At 35.2% G+C, this 20,254-nt stretch overlaps 1 protein-coding gene across 2 annotated transcripts in view; it reads right to left on the reverse strand.

Moving 5' to 3' along the window:
* The window catches only part of nme7 (NME/NM23 family member 7), a 52,708-nt gene extending 32,572 nt beyond the window's left edge, over positions 1-20,136 (reverse strand). For both annotated transcript variants that reach the window (XM_056246371.1, XM_056246370.1), the window contains exons 1-9: positions 19,847-20,136; positions 13,791-13,892; positions 13,539-13,705; positions 10,473-10,583; positions 8,300-8,350; positions 7,913-8,120; positions 7,669-7,774; positions 2,381-2,445; positions 1,528-1,596 (exon numbers count right to left, since the gene is read on the reverse strand). In XM_056246371.1, coding sequence (XP_056102346.1) covers positions 1,528-1,596; positions 2,381-2,445; positions 7,669-7,774; positions 7,913-8,120; positions 8,300-8,350; positions 10,473-10,583; positions 13,539-13,705; positions 13,791-13,892; positions 19,847-19,849 — 882 coding nt within the window. In that variant the 5' untranslated portion in view covers positions 19,850-20,136. The remainder of the gene's footprint in view (positions 1-1,527; positions 1,597-2,380; positions 2,446-7,668; positions 7,775-7,912; positions 8,121-8,299; positions 8,351-10,472; positions 10,584-13,538; positions 13,706-13,790; positions 13,893-19,846) is intronic.
* Positions 20,137-20,254: the final 118 nt, after the last annotated feature.

The raw sequence follows: 20,254 nt of genomic DNA on the forward strand, positions 1-20,254 counted from the left end.
ATGCTATATATTAGCCTATATATAATATTTTACTTAACCTGTTTATGATATCTTGATTATTTAATGTATGTTTTAAATAGTTGTCACGAAAATAACAGCAACTGTGTAAATTATTATATAACAATAACAAATTAGAGTAAAAACATGTTAATGCAAAAATTGCCTTATGTGCAGTTTACATGTTTTCATACAATTTGTTATTTGAGTGTTGATTATTATCATTTAGCCTAAAAGTCTAGGCTCTGTTGTTAAGCTTTAATGTAGTAATGTGCAAGTAAGGGCTGTAGTTTACAGCTTAGCAGATAATTTTGTTATCCTTGAGAAACGTTTACTTGTAATTGAATTAATTTAAAGACAAGGACACAATTTGTTCATTAAAGCACTGTTTAATAAAAAATAAAAGCAATTTTAGCTTTCTAAACCCCCCCACCCCACCGAAATGAACCGAACCGAACCGAACCGAACCGAGACCTCAAAACCGTGGGACGAACCGAACCGTCAGGTTTGTGTATCGTTACACCCCTACAACATGGTGATGCATTTTGAGAAAAATCACTGTTTGCTATCTTATAATTCACATGTTCTTAACATGTATACATAAGATCACAATAAGATCTGCTGGGCACAAATTTACTTTGTTCCAGCAGCCAGAGTAAGACAATGTATTTTTGCAGAACAACATCAGTGGACCCCATTCTCTCATGTTGTCTACTTACAGTACACTAGTATAGCTCAAACATAGTGGCACACTCACTGAAGTGTTTCATAGGCACTTTGCACCTGCAGCATCCAGTCTGTGTTTTGTAAATGTGAGGCAATCAATATGTTGATGAGACAGTTTTCATGGCAACAGACAAGGACCTGTACTTCAAAATAGCCACTGGCTTCAATGACCCGGAACCGAAAATGGCTTATTTTTGGTCTAAAAGACTTGTGTGGACGCTATCAAAATAAATTATTGCTTTTCGGCTGAAATACAAAGACTAGAAAGTGATTTATTGAAGCTAAATAGCAAACAGGAATGTGAAGGTTGTTCCTGTGAACCAAAATTCCACATACTGTGACAACACACTGCCCAAAACAGTGAAATTGCCATGAGGCGAGCGATTGTCTGTACTTTTCAGAGAGGTTTGCAGGAGACAGGTGTGGATGCAGTTACAATCAATGCTTCGGCGACTACGCTTTCTTCACTCAATGAATAATTAAACAATTGGAATCTCATTTGTGCTGGAAAAGGGAGCAGAACTGAACTCCTTAGACTGGACCCTTGAATTATCATAGAGTTTAAAACGGCAATTAAATTGTATATTATATAGCAGCTATAACAAGCAAGGGTTTTTTAAATGCATTTGGTTCCACTTTATATTATGTGTCTTCAAATACTATTGTGTATCAACACAATTAGTGCATTGTATCAAATGATTCATTTAAATGTTATTACATAGTATTTAAAGACATGTAATATAAAGTGAGTCATATTCTTTGGAATTCTTGAAATCATAGTAGAGAGAAGCAACATATACTTACAGTGTACTCGGCTACAACCCCTTTATAAACCTCTAAAAACTCCTCAGCATTCGCTCGATCCATGTTGAACTGTGGAATAATGGAAAACCAAGCCACAATTTGAATACTGAATAAAAACAAACTAAAACACTTACAAGGACATTCTTACTTGTATAAATGTGTAAATATAGTCCAAATCAAGGAATAATATAAGATCTGCATTATATAAGAAAATAAAATAAAAACAAATAAACAAGAATATTTATTTTCACAAGCAAAATTGATGTATTAATCACAATTCTGACTATAATGGTGCATTTGAGAGGGTTATCCAACACATTGGATATACAATCTCCAGACCAACCATTCCAATACACCATTATCACTGTCTGATATTCTTTTTATTGACCACCAATTCAGCCCTGGACATACATGCTTTCTAATAGTAACAAAACCGCCATTGATCCACTCTTGCCCAGAGGCATACTCTGAACACTATTTTCAGCAAGGTCATGTGACAAAGCTGCAGCCCTGTAATTGGTCAGCAGAGGACTCATTTGGAGATGTGGGAGGCTACTGATCTGGTCACAGTATGTATGGTCGATGACGGGGTCAGGTTACACCAAAGGGAAAACATAATTGTGTTTGCCCTTGGTTCATACAGAGATTCTTTTTTCTTTACCTACGTTTGCTATTAGTTTAATCATTTGTTCTTTTAAAGAGAGGCTGGTCTAATATCCAGAAAATGTGTATATCTTTCATTGATGAAATTAATTGAACTATTATTTGGACATACTGTTTGAAATGATAGATATTGTATGCAAGTTTGCATCTAAAGACTGAAATATAATTTTAATTGAACTAAAATACTTACCATTTGTAGGGCAGATATCTCAAATCCATTTTCTATGACTGACTTGAGAATCTTTCCCGTCAACGCTGGGAAAAAAATAAGACAGTCTAAATGAAAGATGCTCATTTAAAATAGCAAAAAAATGCAAAAACTACAATGAACGCAATCGCTATCTTACATTTTACAAAAATCTCTCTAGATCATAACTATTAATGCAAGAATAAACCATGCAAACACAGACTGATTTAATTTTTTTTAAATCATTCTCCACATAGCTTTATGGTGTACAGTAAATGTATAAATTAAGGCTTTTTTCAGGCCCAACAGAATAAATAAATAAACAAAAAAAGTTCAAATAAAAACATGTCATTTTTGCAAAGTATAGTGCAGGGTATATTCGCATGCTATTGGAAACATAACTTGCACTTCTAAGAGCAGACTAATCATTAGAGAGAAGTCTAATGATTAAGGCTTTGAGATGCTAACACAAAGGTTTTAAGTTCAATACCAAGTAGCAGTAATCTAGGAACTCATGTGATCCTGCTCTTTCGACTATGCCCTTGCTCTAGGGTGACTGTCCCTGCAGTTAAAGAACTATATGTTGCATTGGCCACATCAGTTAAGTGGCAAGTAAGACTTTCGACCTTCTGTTTAACCTGATCATGCTGAGTTAAAGGCCAAAAACAGTTCACAAGATCATGAAGGTGTGACTTCAAAGGAGAGACTTTGATCTCAATAACACGAGAGCGAATCTCCAGGTCATCTCCTTTGGACTGAGTGCTGAAAGATTATATTAATAAAAGGCACAGCAGGGTATTTATACATTAGAACTGATTAAGGGGGTTGTGGTTTCATTTTCAGTACAGTAAGTTTTACTGTATGTTTTAAAGGCTAATACCAATCATTCAGCGCATATAACATGTTTAAGGGAATATATATATATATAAAAAAAAAAAAAAAAAAAAAAAATATATATATATATATATATATATATTCATGTTGAATTTGCTTCACAGTGCAGTCAGATATGTTCATGGCTGTCCTTGACACAAAGCAATTACATTTGCTGTTTTTTTCTCATATCTTTAAGAGAAAGGGCAAATACTGCAAAGCACATATCAAACGTGATTTCAATCTTTTTACAATAGCAGAAAAAGGCAAGGATCCGTTTAATATTTCCATTTATAAAATGTAATATTTAAAATTTTCTAAGAAATAAGAGGGAAATGATCATATGTAGTTGACAGAGCATAAACAGATTATTTCCCAATGCACAGTAGTAACTGCCCAGGAGAATTTTCTTTTGTCACATAAATGACATCTTCACACATCCCCAACCCTCCCTCGGCACCACTGGTGACCCTAAAGGTTCCAATTCTGATAGCAGCTTCTAGACACAATCAGCCCTGTTGCTAGGCAATGGTATCAGTGCTGCCTGGCAACACATTTGTCTATTCCAGTCATGAGCCAGTTCAAAACAAATCAAACTGCTTTACTAGGTTGAGGGTTTTTCAGTTAAAAAAATACGGATTAATTGGATGACATCTACAAATGCTGTAACTTAAACCCTTGCATTGTTAAAGTTACTTTTTACCGGCTAATAGTTTTGAAAGGAAGTCAAATGTGTTTGAAGGTCTGATATCAATAAGTCAGACAAATGCTTTCAGCTACTATTAACCTTACTGTTATAGACTTCGGACCATTTGGCGTGAATCTTAGAATACATTAATGAAGGATGCCCAAAGTTTAAGCCATTTAACAGTGAAGTAGCATGACCTTGATGACAACATTAACCATCTAGAAAAACACACTTCACACTGCATACAAGGTTAATCATTGTATTCTATTAAAAGAACAGAGAAAGTTGGCAGGTAAAAATGCACAACAACTCTGTGATATGACCCTAACCCTGGACAATAGGTTTGAGTAAATCATTACCCATTTATTATGGTATGCTGTTTGGTCGAGTATATGCCAAGCACAGACAATTCAGAGAATTATGACCTTTACCCTACCTACAGCTACAGTATGCACTGTCACTACGCGACACGTACTTATAATATAATAAATCAAGGTCACACATGACACAATTAGCTAATTTTCCACAGTATACACTACAGTTCAAAAGTTTGGGCTCATTAGGTTTTTAAAAAAATAAATTAATCTTTTTTATTCAGCAAGGATGCATTAAAGTTATCAAAGTGACAGTAAAGACACTTATAATATAAAAAAATATATATTTCACATAAATGCTGTTCTTTTGAACTTTCTATTCATCAAAGAATCTTGAAGAAAATGAAAAATGTGTTTCTACAAACATATTTTTCTATAATAATAAGACATGCCTCTTGCATATTAGAATGATTTCTGAAGCATCATGTGACACTGAAGTCTGGAGTAATGGCTGGAGAAAATTAAGCTTTGCCATCACAGGAATACATTACATTTTAAAATATATTAAAAAATGTAAAAAGTTATTTTAAATTGTAATAACATTTCATACAACATTGTGAATGTTTTTAAATTGTATCTGTGCCGGTGCTGCTAAAATTAATAGGGGTTTATACTGGCGGGCCCAATACAACATTCCAGGTTGTTCCTGTTGAGGACGAGATGCCAGCTACCCAGGCTATATTCACGCCGAGAAAAAAAAGTGAAATATATAAAAAAAGTAAAAAAAAAAACACCAAATAACTATATTATACATATATATAAAGGTAGTAAAAATGATAAAAGTTTTTTAAAAGTTTATCTTTGATAAAAAAAGATCTAAAATTAAATCTGGTCCAACTTTTCATAAGAGTCAACTGAAAAGTAAAGAGTCCTAACCTATATTAGTCCTAAAGAGTTCAAGCCATCCTACTCCATCAAAATATGCTTCAGTGATAAAGGACTCTGGCAAAAAGAAGGTTCTTCACCCATTAACAAAAACTTATGGGTTAGTCTGGAGTGGTCTATTCGACAGTGACTATAGATAACAGGGTCCCACCAATTTTCTAAATGGACATGGCGTTTTCCACCAACCACAGGATTGATTTTGTAAAGTTTGTTTCAATTACACTGCTCCCATTCGGCTTGCCATTTTTTTTAGGATTAAAGTGTTTATAATAGGTTTGAGGTCTAAAGGTGGAGACGAGAAATGGAAAGCATACAATCACACAATCCAATCTTATACAGTAACATTGCACAGTAACTATGACATTGCACAGGGTGAGACTATAGTTTTAAGTTAAAACCAGTGTGTAACTACAGTTTAGGGATGAGAACAACATGCTATTGTAGTCTATAATCCAAAAGTAATGTTACAACACAAGGTGAACCAAGCCACATGACTACGCTGAAAAAATTAACAGAGCAGTTGCCGCATAATCTGTCTAATTACAGTCAAGTAGCGGCTCTCTCGGCAGGGACTTTCATTACTGGCTATTTTTATTTACTCCTTTTGCAAACCTGGTGGGCTCCAGATCTCCAATCAAAAGGTAATCAAGGCTGCAATCCTTTTTAAATCAGTGGTTGCCAGCACTTTTGATGGAGTTCTTGAGAACAAACACACTGCAGGAGGTTGGTAGCTGGAATATGAGTGTGGGTGTGCAATTGGTTGGACAATTTGGTGACTAACAGAAAGTTGACACAATGCTAGGCGAAATGAAGTTAAGCAAAAGCTACAAAAGTGACCATAAGACTCCACTGTAGTGCTTTTGAAAGATTTCTGACCATTTTGAACATTATTTTGATGGGACTGCGATATTCACAATTATGAAAAGAACATTTCAATAATGAGGCGTTATTATAAGTGAAGTGATTGAAACCGCTAAAATCGGCAGATAAAGTGCTTCAAAACTGTTTGAGGTCTTGAAGCACATATCTTTTTGTGTTCATGACTGATTGGGTCTGTTGTTGGGGTCTGGTGTGTGTGTGTGATTGTGTAACATTCCCTCCAGGTTACTCAGCCCACAGCAATGTACAAAATCAACTTGGGGCCTGCTTAGCCCATGGCCACTATGTGAAATATCTACCTCAGCCCTATCGAGAGGATTTGAGATTTCACAGGTCAGTGCCCTGGCGGCATGCTCCATGAACAGGGATCAGGAGACGGATTTGAACAAATCCGGAGCGAAGGCTTGGTAGAGTACGAACTGGCTTTGGGGGTTTTATACTCATCAACGTATAACAAGCAAAAGAACAGTAGGCCAGGAGGGCATGAAGACAGTTTTATAAGCAGAAGACAATCACGAAAGGACCAAAGGACTCTGAAGTAACACCCTCACTAGCTGAACTGCTCCTTTCAGTCTTAGAACTGAGTTTGCACTTCCACCAAATCCACCACTTTGGTTTCACTTTGAAAAGAATAATGTTTTTGAGAAGAAATGAACAATGAAATTGTTGTTTTTAAAATCCAGCATTGGTCTGGGTGGAGGCCTGTTTCACGTCGCACACATAACTGCAAAAGCATAAAATAAAACCATAAATGATAGAATGGTTATCAGAATCCATTGATAAATTGCTTAGAAGTTCTTATAATTTTATGGTTGTGATCTATTTTGTGTGAGGTCTTTTCAAAAGTCCAACTTACAACTAAATAGTAATGAATCTACTTCAAACAGAATGCAAACTTCAGAAGGCAAAATATAAACAGTCTGGATTGAGTCAGATTTACTGAACAGGAAGTGTTGTTTGAATGTCTGTCACTGTGTACCTTCGGATCAAACCTGACAGATGTCTTTTTTCCAACAATGGGTGAGTAATTTCCTCTCTAGCAATAGGTTTCATAAAAGCTTAGGCTTATAGTGCATCATTCAGAATTCAGCATGCTACACGCTGTAAAAACAGACTATACCAATTTATGAACTGGCTTTACCTATTTATTGAAAAGATCTTACAAAAAAAAATAAAAAAATAAAAATAAAACTTACAAATTAGCCGTGACTATGGCTTCTGAGCAAGTTCGGCACTCGGCAAAATATAGTACAAAAGGTACAAAGAAAAAACATTTACAGTTTTAAAATACTTATATATATATATATATATATATATATATATATATATATATATATATATATATATATATAATACTTGGACCAGCATTTAAGAGAACATAGTCTAAGTAAGTATCTGGGACAGGAATGATGGGGTATGACAGCATATTCTAATGATAATGTGCACTTATAAACAGAGATGGGTTAATGATAGACTACAAACAGCACATTACAAATAGCAAATATTTAACTACGCAATATCTCATCTATAATAGGTCATTTCAAAGATGACTGATTAGACATGATATTGTCAGTGTCTGTGTGTGGGTTTACCCTCTGAGATGGCATGCGGTTTGATGATACAGCAGGTGCAGTCTGAGTACTTGGCTGTGTTGGAGGGACCGTGACCAGCAGTGGAGGGGAAGAAGAACTCCAGCTCCTAACAGACAAAAATAGGTATAATTAAAAACACAACCAATCATTTCCTTTGACTTTATAAGTATATTACTGGAATAATTTGATTAAGAAAAGACTTATAAACTTGATTAATTGCTTTTGACAGTTGCTTATTTGTTACCCGTGCAGCAGATGCCAATGAGTCTGAACCATGTCCTGCATTTTTAGTGCCATCGGTACCAAACTGGGCTCTGAGACTATGCGCTGCATCTTTCTGTGCCACACCAGAATCAGTCGGGCCCAGAACTTTTCTCCAGGTCGACACTGCCTCATCCCCCATCAGCTCCATAGCAATCACGGGACCAGAGCTTACAAACTGCACCAGATTACTGTTGTTGAAGAAGAAGCGACTTTATGCTTGGTGTTTTTGAGTGTATTTGTGGTTAAAAACACGCAAAGTCATGTCAAAGTCACAGTGACAATCTCAATGTTGGTGGTTCAGGTGTCAGAGTCTCCTTCAAAACCAGCCCTTACATATAAGTCAATCATTGACTCAGGAAAGACTCACTTGAAAAAAGACTTTGACTGATGTTCCATGTAAAAGTCCGCTGCCTGCTTCCTGTAAGAAAGCCATAAAAGTACACAGAGTTAATAAGTGATCTCCAAACCCTACCATCTCTCGGCTGACTCCTATAGTGAAATAGAGTTTTATGTATGAAACTAAGGAGCAAAAAGGGCCCTTAAGTTTTTATAAAGTGTGCATTTCATCTTAATACCGTTTTTTGTAATTATGATGCATTGTATTACAGTATATTAATCTGATGACACGTCAATTAGTGTGAGAAATATGACTGTTCTTGCACATCTTCATACTCTGACAAGGACTGTCTCTGTCAATGAACAGCTGTTTGCTACTTTGAGGAAAGGTTAAAGCAGCAAAACCTGACCAGGCTAAAACAACATGGTCTATCAGAGAAACTCTCAGAGTCAGCATATTTCAAGAGGAAAAGGAAAGATTAAACATCAGCATTTTCCATTCTCCAAAAAATGTAGTACTAAACCACATGTATAGTGACATACAGACAAAAACATATACTTTGAATTCACTGTAGTTTTGGATCATTTTATGCCAAATACATAAACATAAATATAAAACTGTCAAATGTTTTAGTGCTGATGGGGTGTCTGTACAATGCTAGTTTTGTCATTTCAGGCATCTAAAAGACCTGAAAATGTTCTTCGCTCTCATACAATCAGGCTGTCCAAGCTTTAAAAAAGCAAATAAGCTATTATGATTATCTGACTTCTCTTTAATACAGTTGTTTAGTGTTGCAGTTTGGGCCAGTGTTGTTATAAATAAAACTAAACTATAACTAAAATTAATAAACTAATAAAAACTAAATAATAATAAACTTTTTTAAATAAAAAACTCAGTAATTGTAATGAAACTGAAATAAAATATAAATATTAGACGAAAAACCTAAACTTAAAAAACTTTAAGCACGGAAATTTTTTAAATAAAAATAAATTAAAGCGATATAGAAATATTTAAAAACAACTAAGAAAAATAACAAAGGCACATAACAAAATTACTAAAACAAACTAAAATTAAAGCAAAAACTGAAAAAAAATATTTTAAGTGAGTTTGAGCCAATTAACGTGTATAGTACTATATCATTGCATTTACATACTTTGTTATAATGTTTACAAAGCAAATGCATAAAACAATTATTACTTATGTACAAGGTTTATAACATAATATTCCTAATAGATTTTTATGTTGGAGGAACAATAATGCATTTAGCTGATTTTAACCTTGGTTGAAGTTAACTTATCATATTTTGAAGGTCTCTGCTTTGCACGACTCATTCTGGTTTGTGTCCTTTATTACCTATCTTTGTAGTTATGAACACACAAGCTCACAAATCACTTTAAAGCCATTTTACTGTGAAATTACCAGAAATGTCCTCAGATTTACTCCTCGTAACGGCTAATCTGAAGGGCGAATCCAGTAGAGCAATCTGGGCTGATTTGCTCAAGGGCACAATTTTACTTGAAGACAATTGTGATTCAGTAACTCCCCGGTTCTTGGGTCATTTCTCCCTGTGACTGAACACACAGTCTTTGTGCTGGCAGCCTAGACCAGTAACTTTTATTTTAACAGTGCCCAAATTACCACCACTTTTAAAATCATACACTGATCTTAACAAAACAGGCCAAAGAAATCATGTCTGCAGCTCTAAACACTGCTTCTTTTCTCTTACGCTCTCCCTTCTCACAACCTCAGTTAATAATTACTGCATTGTGCTGTGAATATAATCCACTCCTGGTACTGTGCAAAGGCAGCCACTAATGAAATACCCTGCTCTTTGCAAGTCTTACATAGTAAATTGCTTCAGAATATAGAACACAGAGTGTGCAAACATTTTATCTTTCATTCTTGACCTGATCTGTCTGTGCTAAAAACAGTCAGGTGCTCAGAGAAGAACAAGTGTATGTCTTTGCCAGGTTAATGTATAGAGCAAGCAGTGCATAATTTTTTTGCTGAGATATACTTTTTAACTGAACATGTGACTTTGGCAAATCCACCCATCACCATTTCTCAGAATTCACTCTTGGGTTACTTTAAAACTGAAACACCTCATTAGAATAATTAGTCTTAAACTGCTTTGAGCACGAATCCTTTATCATCCAGCATCATCATTCTTAAAGTCTACATAAATTAAACATAAATTACTTACCATGTAAGCTTGGTCATTTTGGCTTTTGTGACGATAAGGTTGGCATCATAAATCATCTGAATAATGTCGCCAATTTTAGTGACAGCGTCTGGCTTAATCATAGCCAAAGTCCTGAAGAAGACACAAAACAGATATACGGACCATAGTATAAAAATATAGTACCCAAGTAGAAAGCAAATCAGAAAGTAAGATATGTGTCATAATTGAACCAAAGTAGAAACAGCCTGGAGATATTACATTTTGGAACCCTAGATTTTATATTTTGTAGCACAAACTATGTTTTGAGATTTATTGAGAAAAAAAGTTTGAGAAATATATAAAATGCAAGGCAAAGATGCCATTGTTTTTGCCCAGTACAATAATTAAACACAGCCACACATAATAGGCATATCTGAGACAAAGACGCCACATACATATTGCAGCTATTCAGCACCATGAACGTTTAGCTCTTTTTAATATTTGATTAAAAGAGCTTAAACAATGAAAGTAAAACACAGCAAATGGCTTCAATCTCAAAGCCACAATTGCTGCTTTCAGACTTCTTAAAGGCTGGTTGATAAATATTAATGAGTCACTGAAAAATCAATTGAGGTTTTCATCAAGTTGTCATCAAATTAATCATAACATCTAGTTAAATTTTGATACAGGGTTTACATAATTTCTTTAAAAAGGAAATCTTGAATCTTTTAAATTTACCCAAAGCATTAGATAAAGTTGCTGTCACAGTAGATATGATGGTCTGGCTAAACAACAGCAGTCTTGAGTCAGTTCAAGTTTACTTTGAAGATTGCATAATATATTGCCTTGAGTCTGTCCCTCTGTGATATTTCCCAAATTTATATTCATGGCACACCACCATGAATCTCACAGGAGAGAAAGAGCAGTGGGAAATAGTGTGAATGTGAGTGATATAACTCATTAGAGTAGTAATCATTGTTCAGTGATTTTTAACAGGAGGAGACACAGCAGCTCATCTACACGTTTTAAAAATCACATTAGCAGGTGTTTGAAGAGGAGCCGCCAAAGGAAAAAAAAGAAAGAAAAATAACTGTTCATTACTTTTTCTTGTGACATACAATAAGCTATTCATCACTCTAAATGAAGAAGATGATTAAAATGTCTTGTGACGATTCCCATCCATGCCGTTCCAAGCCGATATGTCTTTCATTATTCATGAATCGGACTGATTCGGTCCAGTTCAACTCAATGAGTGAGTAACTCAATTATTAATGAATGCAGTGTTTAACAGCTTAGTGGAGGGGAAGATTATCAGTGAATAATGACAAAATGTAGGCTTTTTGTCACACAAAACTATAGTATGACTTTAGAAGACGGGATTTTTTGATTACTTTTATTTTAATTTTAATATAATTTAATTTATTTGGTGTGAACCTTTCCTTTAAAGGGATTAGTTCGCCCAAAATCAAAATTCTGCCATCGTTTACTCAACCTCATGACAATCCAAACCTTTATGATTTTCTGTGGAACATAAAATAAAATATTTTGAGAAACATCTCACTGTTTTTTATTGTCCAAATAATAGAAGCCAATGGTAACCAAGTTGCCAACTTCCTTCAAAATATCTTCTTTTATGTTCCGCAGAAGAAACTTGCCAACTTTGGATCGATATACAAATCTGTTATATAATGTCCTTATATAACATTGGGAGCACAAGTTGTAATCGCTGCCTAACACGTTCATTGTGTCTGTTTAACTACAGCCCAATTTCCAGAAAAGTTGTGACGTTCTGTAAATTGCAATAAAATCAAGAATCTGTGATTTGTTAATTCTCTTTAACCAACTGACAATTTTTGATTTTGATGGCTGCAACACATTCCAAAAATGTTGGGACAGAGGCATGTTTACCCCTGAGTCACATCACCTTTTCATTTTAATTACACTTTTTAATGATTTGGAAATTTAGAATACTTATGGTGGAGTTTTGCAAGTGGAATTTTTGCCCAATCTCGCCTGATACAAGTCAGCTGCTCAACAGTCTGTGGCGATCGTTGTCTGCTTCTCCTTTTCACGATGGGCCAAACATTTTCAACAAGAGACAGCTCTGGAGATCTGGACTGCAGGCAGTCAAGCACATCCACTCTATTGTGTAGAGTGTCTGGAAACCACTCTGTTTTAGCACGTGCAGAATGAGGCCTGGCATTGTCTTGCTTCCCAGGAAAGATGTCATCTTGATGGCAGTATATGTCTCTGTACAATCCCAATATACGCCTCCACATCAATGGTACCTTCACACACATGCAAGTCACCCATGCTGTTTGTACTGATGCATCCCCATACCACGACATATGTTTGCTTTTGCACCTGTTGCTGATGAAATTCTGGAAGGTCCTTTTCGTCTTTGGGACTGAGAACTCGATGCCATTTTTCCCCAAAACAAGCTGAAGCGTGGACTCATCCGATCAAAGTACACATTTCATTGTATTTTACAAAATATCCAAACTTTTCTGGAACTGGTGTTGTAATGACATTAACTAACAGCTGTATATTACTCCCATATGGACATTACTTTGACACGCTCAACTCTAGCTGATAACAGAATACTTCCTAATTGTAACGATTGAAAATATTCTGTAAAGCTGCTTTGAAACAATATGTATAGTGTCAAACAGGTTTGGAAAGACCCGAGGGTGAGTAAATGTGAGTTTTCATATTTTTTGTAAACTATCCCTTTAAAGGCCCGTTTACACCAAGGATGATAACTATAAGGATAAATATAAAGATACAGTTCTAAAAATCTTTATCAAAATGAACAAATAACAGTTCACACCACAGCTATAATGATAACGGCACAGAGAAACGATTTCGTTGGGATCACTTTCAGAATGATTTTATCCAGCTGATGAATGATAAAAACATTGACAGCCAATCAGAATCCATCCTGCTGTAACAGAGCTTAAGCATTTAAAGTGACAGACAACCAAGCGCAATGAATAAATAGAACCCTATCGTCCGCGGGTGTGGACGCTAATATAGTTATTGTCCTTGGTGTGAACGGGCCTTAAGGCTGCATTTTTGTGCCTCAGCAGGTGTTCAAGAATAAAGTACCTCTCCTTCTTACTGCCCAGCTTGTTGGCTGTGTACTGATCCCCATAACCTATAAGGTTCAGCTGACGTGAAAAGACGTTTACTCGGTTGCCAACAAACAGATCCTCTGGATGAAGCTCATCAAACTTGGTCCTCCGTAGGAAGGTACGCTGATTCTTCATATCAAACTGTATAAGAGAAACATACATGTGAAGGGACAAAGCTCAAGCATAGCTGAAAGTCAGGCACTGAAATCTGAATATAGGAACGCACCATCTCCACGGAGCCATCTTTAGGGTAGTAGAGCAGCTGGTATCTTCGCAGCAGAGCAGCGCTGGGGTCCAACCACTCAGCCAGAAAGGCAAAGCGTTCCTCCTGTGCATAACACAACAGACACAACAAAACACACAGTCAAGCCAGGCCCGGCAGGGGAATATCACTGATCTGACCCTCTGGCTTGGACAGGGAGTCACAACAGCCGTGCTCTGACCCTCAATAGAGACGGGCAGCTGGGCCTGTTAACATGCTGAGTCAGAGGTTCAGACTTTGAACCAGTCCTACGATCCCCTGGGGAGCATTGCTGCAAATGGGGAGCCATAATCCAGCTGCTGGAACTACTGCTCCTAAAAACATGCATTACACACTTGCGCAAACATTAGGGCTGCACAAACATAGAAACTAGCTAATTATCCATATGATCGCTAATATATTATAAATCCACATGTCGTCACTGGAGGGCACAACCCAAAAATGTTGTCGTGGGCCCTGTGATGAGAAGGGGCATTTATGCTATATAGCTTTTACTCATGGAGCCTGAGGAAGATGGGATAAAAATTGTGTTCCAACAATATTTAGAACGGCCCATTATATCGCAATACTATCAAAATGAATTAAAAACAAACAAAACAAAAAAACCCAACTCAATGCGATAAAGTGACAATCAATAAAAGCTCTCTTCCATATTAATAGAATTAATTCTTTGAGTTTTTGTTTTATCCAGCCGTGTTTGCAAAACAAAACATAAAAATAATATAAAGTAATAATAAACAAAACAAAAATCCTAAAACCTTAATACAATGTCTTAACCCGACACAAAGTGATAAGCAATAAACACTCTCTTCAATATTAATGGAATAATTAATGGAGATGTTGTTTTATCCAGCCATGTCTGACAAAAAACTAAACTAAACAAAAAAAAAAGTGCACTTGTTATTGTTGGAATTTTTTGTGTAAACACACTACTCACTACACACTACTACAGCAAAATGGCACAGAATAGTGCATACGTTTGCAAATTAGGGTTGCACCTATAAATATGTGAATTTAGACACAACATTATCTTTCACACACACACACACACACACACAGGGCCGGTTCTAGACATTTGGAGGCCCTAGGCAATATTCATGTTGGAGGCCCCCCACCCCCAATAAAAAACTCTTGAAACAAATATGATTCCTAACCTTTTAATTTATACAACATTTAATTTTAAATGTTTTTACTTACACAGTACATAAGTTTGGACACATTACTATTTTTAATGTTTTTGAAAGAAGTCTCTTATGCTAATCAAGCCTGGATTTATTTGATCAAAAATACAGATAAATAATAGTGAAATATTATTAAATAGTTTGGCTATTTTACTACTTTAAAATATATTTATGTGATGCAAAGCTGAATTTAGTGTAATGTGATCCTTCAGAAAACTTTATAATATTCTGATTTATTATCAAATGTTAGAAATGGTGCTTAATATTTATTTTATAACCTGTGATACTTTTTTTCAGGATTTTTTTTTTTATTATTAAAAAGTTGTTTAAAAAAAGTCTTCACTATCACTTTTTAAATATTTAACACATCCTTGCTGAATATTCCTGTTTTTCTTTTTTGTATTTTTGATCAAATAAATGCAGGCTTGTAGAGCATAATAAAAACATTATTTCAAAAACATTAAAAATAGTAATTGGTCCAGCCTTTTTACCAGTAGGCTACTGTATGTACATATTAATCAAACTTCATCTAAGGTAATCTCTTTTTTGTTTAATGAAGATTTTATTGTTATTGTTATTTTGCTGTTTTATTCAATTTATTCACAGTTTCAGAATACCACTTCAGTGATATATGCTTTTATCATTTTTTTCATAGCTGGTATGGGCAGGATTTTCCCCTCCCATTTAATAGATATTGACTGCAGAATGCAGATATTGTCATATTATTAATATAAGTAGGCCTAACATGATATTATGCATTGCATTGCTAGCTTAAATATGCTATACACAAATGAAGTGGAAGAGAAAGACACGATCGCTACTGATTAGAAAAAAAATTCTAAACTGATATTATTGGCGTAAGTAGGCTGATGTCAGACAGGGTATAATCTAATCATCAGCAGAATTTAGAAGATAGACCCATGATCCTTTATTTGAAACATTTAAAAATGTTGTAGTGTGTTGGCTTTTTAACTTTGAATACAAACGTCTTGTCTTTTACTTTTGTAGTGTTTTTAGTCAGCTCCCGACGCGATGTTATTCATTGTTGTACGCGCAAATTCAAAGCGTCGCGTCTGGGCACGGTAATGACGCTCGCGCTCTTTTAAACTCGTAATAAGGCGGTGAATGATTTTTCCAGAAATGACGCTGATCTACAGTACAAGTTTATATTTAGAATACATTGCAATCACTCCAAAATAGATAACGACAACGCACACACCTGCATTAGAGCTGTGCTTCTGTGCGTGCCTATTTAGGCTTTTGCTTCGCAGCACCTGATGGGCTGGCGTTAATGTGACGTAATGTAACAGTCTATGGTTAAGATAAACATCGTCACTATTTTTAGTTAATTAATAAATATTGAAATAAATTGTAGATAGGACATTTGTAAAAAAAAAAAAAAAAAAAAAAAAAAAAATGTATCCCTCTGTCTGGGCCCCATCCCGCCAGTCGGGCCCTAGGCACGTGCCTAGTTTGCCTTTGCGTTAATCCGGCTCTGCACACACACGCGGTATGATGGGTAGGTAACTGGTTGTAAATTCTGAGACTGCTTAGACACAAAAATAATGCTTTGAATATAAACTAAAGTAACATAAAACATATATTTATATATAACAACATATAATATAATATACATATAACAACCAGACAATGCATGCAACCATTAATAAATAAATAAATGTTTTCCAACGCAGGACCCTTTAAGACTTTGCCACTCTCATAAAAAAAATATTATTTCATGAGTATTTAATATAGCACTTAAAAACAAATTATAGATGTTATTAAAATAGATTAGACTATCAAAATCACAGTGTTACTGTTGTTCCACTATTAAGTAGCCGATTTCACCTTGATTCCAACTCAGAGGTGCCCTTGAACAAAACATGGAGAGCTAGCATGTTGGTGTGATCTCTTTCCCATGCAGAGCGCCACCTTGTGGGGTAACTTCATAGAACATGCACATGTGATTGAGGGGCATGTAACCGACCGCACAAGCTGCATAGTGATGAGAAAATATTTGCTAATTTTCTGTTGATCAGTGGACATCAAAAGACATGCACATGAGAGTAGGCCTACAACACTAACTCATAATGGTTATTAATATTCATAATAACTGACATAATAACTGGCAGATAAATAATCATCTTCAGTGTATATTAGAATGGCAGCAATTTGATGTTGCATTTCTAGGCACTATGCCATCCATCCTTCATGCCACATGCTCGATAATTCATAGAAGCAAGGCAACATGTCAACACTGAGGGCTAACATGGCATCACATTATCTAATTTAACAACAAATCATAAGTGCATCTGCAACATTATCTTATTCATCAATCCTTACACTCAATGAGAATCCCTTTACCATAGCCTAATTGTGCGATCCATCTTAAACCTAACAGGGCCTCTTCCCCAAACAAGAGCTATTTTTACCTCTCAGTCAGCTGTGACAGAGATGATACTGACAATGAACAGCCTTCTTTGTACAAAAATACACTGAGGCACAGGTCTGAAAAGCCATAAAACACATCTCCAGACTCTATTTAGTCTGTAATAATATTAATACTAATATTATTATATCTAGAGTGATTTTGGGCTGAAGCTAAAAGTTCTCATGTTGTCTGCACTGACACCAGTAGTTATCGCCTTGTGTCCGAGGCCTTGTACCAGTCAACAAGATGTAAATATAAACGTGAAGACAGCTAAAATCTATTTTTTTTGGCAGCAATAAACATTAAAAAAATGTACACAAAATAGTTTTTGATTTGTATTTTTTTATCTTGTGTAACATTACTAATATCTAACAATTCTTAAATCAAGATTAATTTACTTGAGAAGAAAAATGACTTATAAAAATATCTGTCAATGGAGTAAGTCAAATAATTTAGTTTTTTCTTTGAAATAACCTGTGAATATTCCTTTGAAAAGTCTCCTGTATCATATACACACACATTTCTAACTAAGGCCTCTAAATTATCATCATGATCAAAACTTTTCTGAAAAGTGTGTTGTACACAATCTACTACATGCCTTCTGCACTCTGATTGAAAGCTTTTTTTTAGCTAAAAGGCCTTTTAGTAATTCTAAAAACGTCCCCCTTCAGGTCATGATACATTTGTCTTTTTGCACTGATTTTTTATAAAGTAAACATAATAACTTTTATATTGTTAGTAATATTTTAAGATGAACACTGGACTGAAGCAAGGTTTAGTTGAATAAGGTTTACTTGATTATCCGCATACATCATTTTAGATAAATCGTGTTAAAATGTGAGTATCAAATATGATACATCAGGCTTTTGAATAACGTTTATTTGTACATCTCTCAATGTATTTCAATGCATTAGCCTATATGTTTTGCCTTTCACAATAAAAACTGCAGAGCTTTGATCATAAAACTAAGCATTTGAATATCATCTTACTAAGACGCATTATTGGGAGAGAACGGTTACTTTTTTCACCCCACTGACAGATATGTTATGACTTAAGAAAGTATACATTTTTGTACCGGAAAATGAGACAAAAGAACTGAGCAATAAAATCAGTTTTTGCAGTGCAGTGCTTTGACAATATGACAAAAACAGCTCTTGTAATAAAACACTAGGCTACATTTTCATAATCAAGACTACTGAGGAGTTTTATGGCATTTCACCAATCTAAGTGGGGAAGATTCGGCAGGTAGTCTTCACCCCCTACAGATTTGTGCAAAATGAGAGATATTATATATCCACATTCTGCCTGGGCCAAAGTTACCTGAGGACATCTGTATGTCTAATAAGAAAGATGGAGGGCTTTTCACTCATTTTAGCACCACAAAGTCGACCCCATCTGTTTTTCTTAAAGGAAAGAGTCATAAAAACAGAATGTTTTTTTTTTTTTTGTATGTGTGTGTTTACAGCAGGAATGAAAGCACGTTCAGGGGGCATGGGGATCTAAATGAACATTCCAGCACAACAAAATCCCTGTTCTCCTGGTTAATGATCCTGGCCAGATTGAACTAGATATAGCTGGGCTTATCTGCCACTTCTAACACTATGAAAAATAGGTGTCTTTCCTCTCAGAGCCCTTCTTGGAAGCTGAGACTTTCTCAGACACCTGCTGTTGCCCTATGCTATCACTGCAAACATTTCATGCTGTCTGCATGGAGATGGATCAATGTACACTACTTAAGGAGACAGAATGCGAATTGGAAAATAAACATAGCGTAGGAGTACAACAGAGCAAGAAAAATGATGGTCAAAGTATCCTGTTACCCACAGAATAACAAAGTTTAGATTGTTGTGCAAATGACACTAAAAAAGCATATTATTCCACTCAGTGACATTAGAGCTTTTGATTGAACTTGGTCTGTAATTTCAACTAAATTTCAACCTTCCTTATGCAGGCATATACTGACATCTAGTGGCACATCAAATGAGAGCATTCAGAATAAAACAAATAAATAAAAGAAAAAACAGTTGAAAACGAGTTTACAAACTATGCAGTTACAAAACTGTTTTGTTTTCTAACTGATTATGAAGTGTCTTCATTTAACTTGGATTTTAATAGCCAAGATACTAGTGTCAACTTTCACTTGCTCGTAACTTAGGCTAACTTACTTCATGAATCGCTCTATTACAGACCATATTACAGTTTCCACGAAAGGTTAACTGTTACATGCTATATTTTATATAGTGAACACAACACGTCTCAATGGATTAACTTAATTAACGTTTATGTGACTTGTGTTTCTTTCAGTGGAAAAAAATAAACATTGTTAAAAAGCAACAACAAAAAAACAATAACAAACATTCATGATTCACGAGTTCAGTTAAGACTGGAGAATATATTCTCCCACTTACCATGTCTGAATTAATTTATTAAAGAAAAGATAATGTTTGTTGATTGTTGTTTATCAGACGGTTGATTGTCTTGCTTTAGCCTCGAAGTCCCATCACCATAGCAACAACATCAAACGCCTACCGCCAAATAAAATAGTTAAACATATCTCATGTGACCTCGTAAATATATTCCGTAGTGTTTTAAAATTCGGCTGACTTCGATATTTAAAGCCTGGTGAATATACAGACGCTTAGGAACGAATAGTTTGCTTGAACGATTGTCTACCGTAACCCGGAAGTAATCCTTTCTGACCTTTACCGCCAACTGACACTCGCACATGGGTTTGTTATGATGTGGACTTTGACACTAGTTTCGCTATTGTTTGGAGCTTTTTGACAGAATTGGTAAGCTATTTGCAACAATTTAAC

The sequence above is a fragment of the Rhinichthys klamathensis genome, unplaced genomic scaffold (assembly GCF_029890125.1).
Source record: "Rhinichthys klamathensis goyatoka isolate OS25496 unplaced genomic scaffold, OSU_Roscu_1.1 h1tg000036l_1, whole genome shotgun sequence".
In the NCBI taxonomy this organism is placed as follows: Eukaryota; Metazoa; Chordata; class Actinopteri; order Cypriniformes; family Leuciscidae; genus Rhinichthys; species Rhinichthys klamathensis.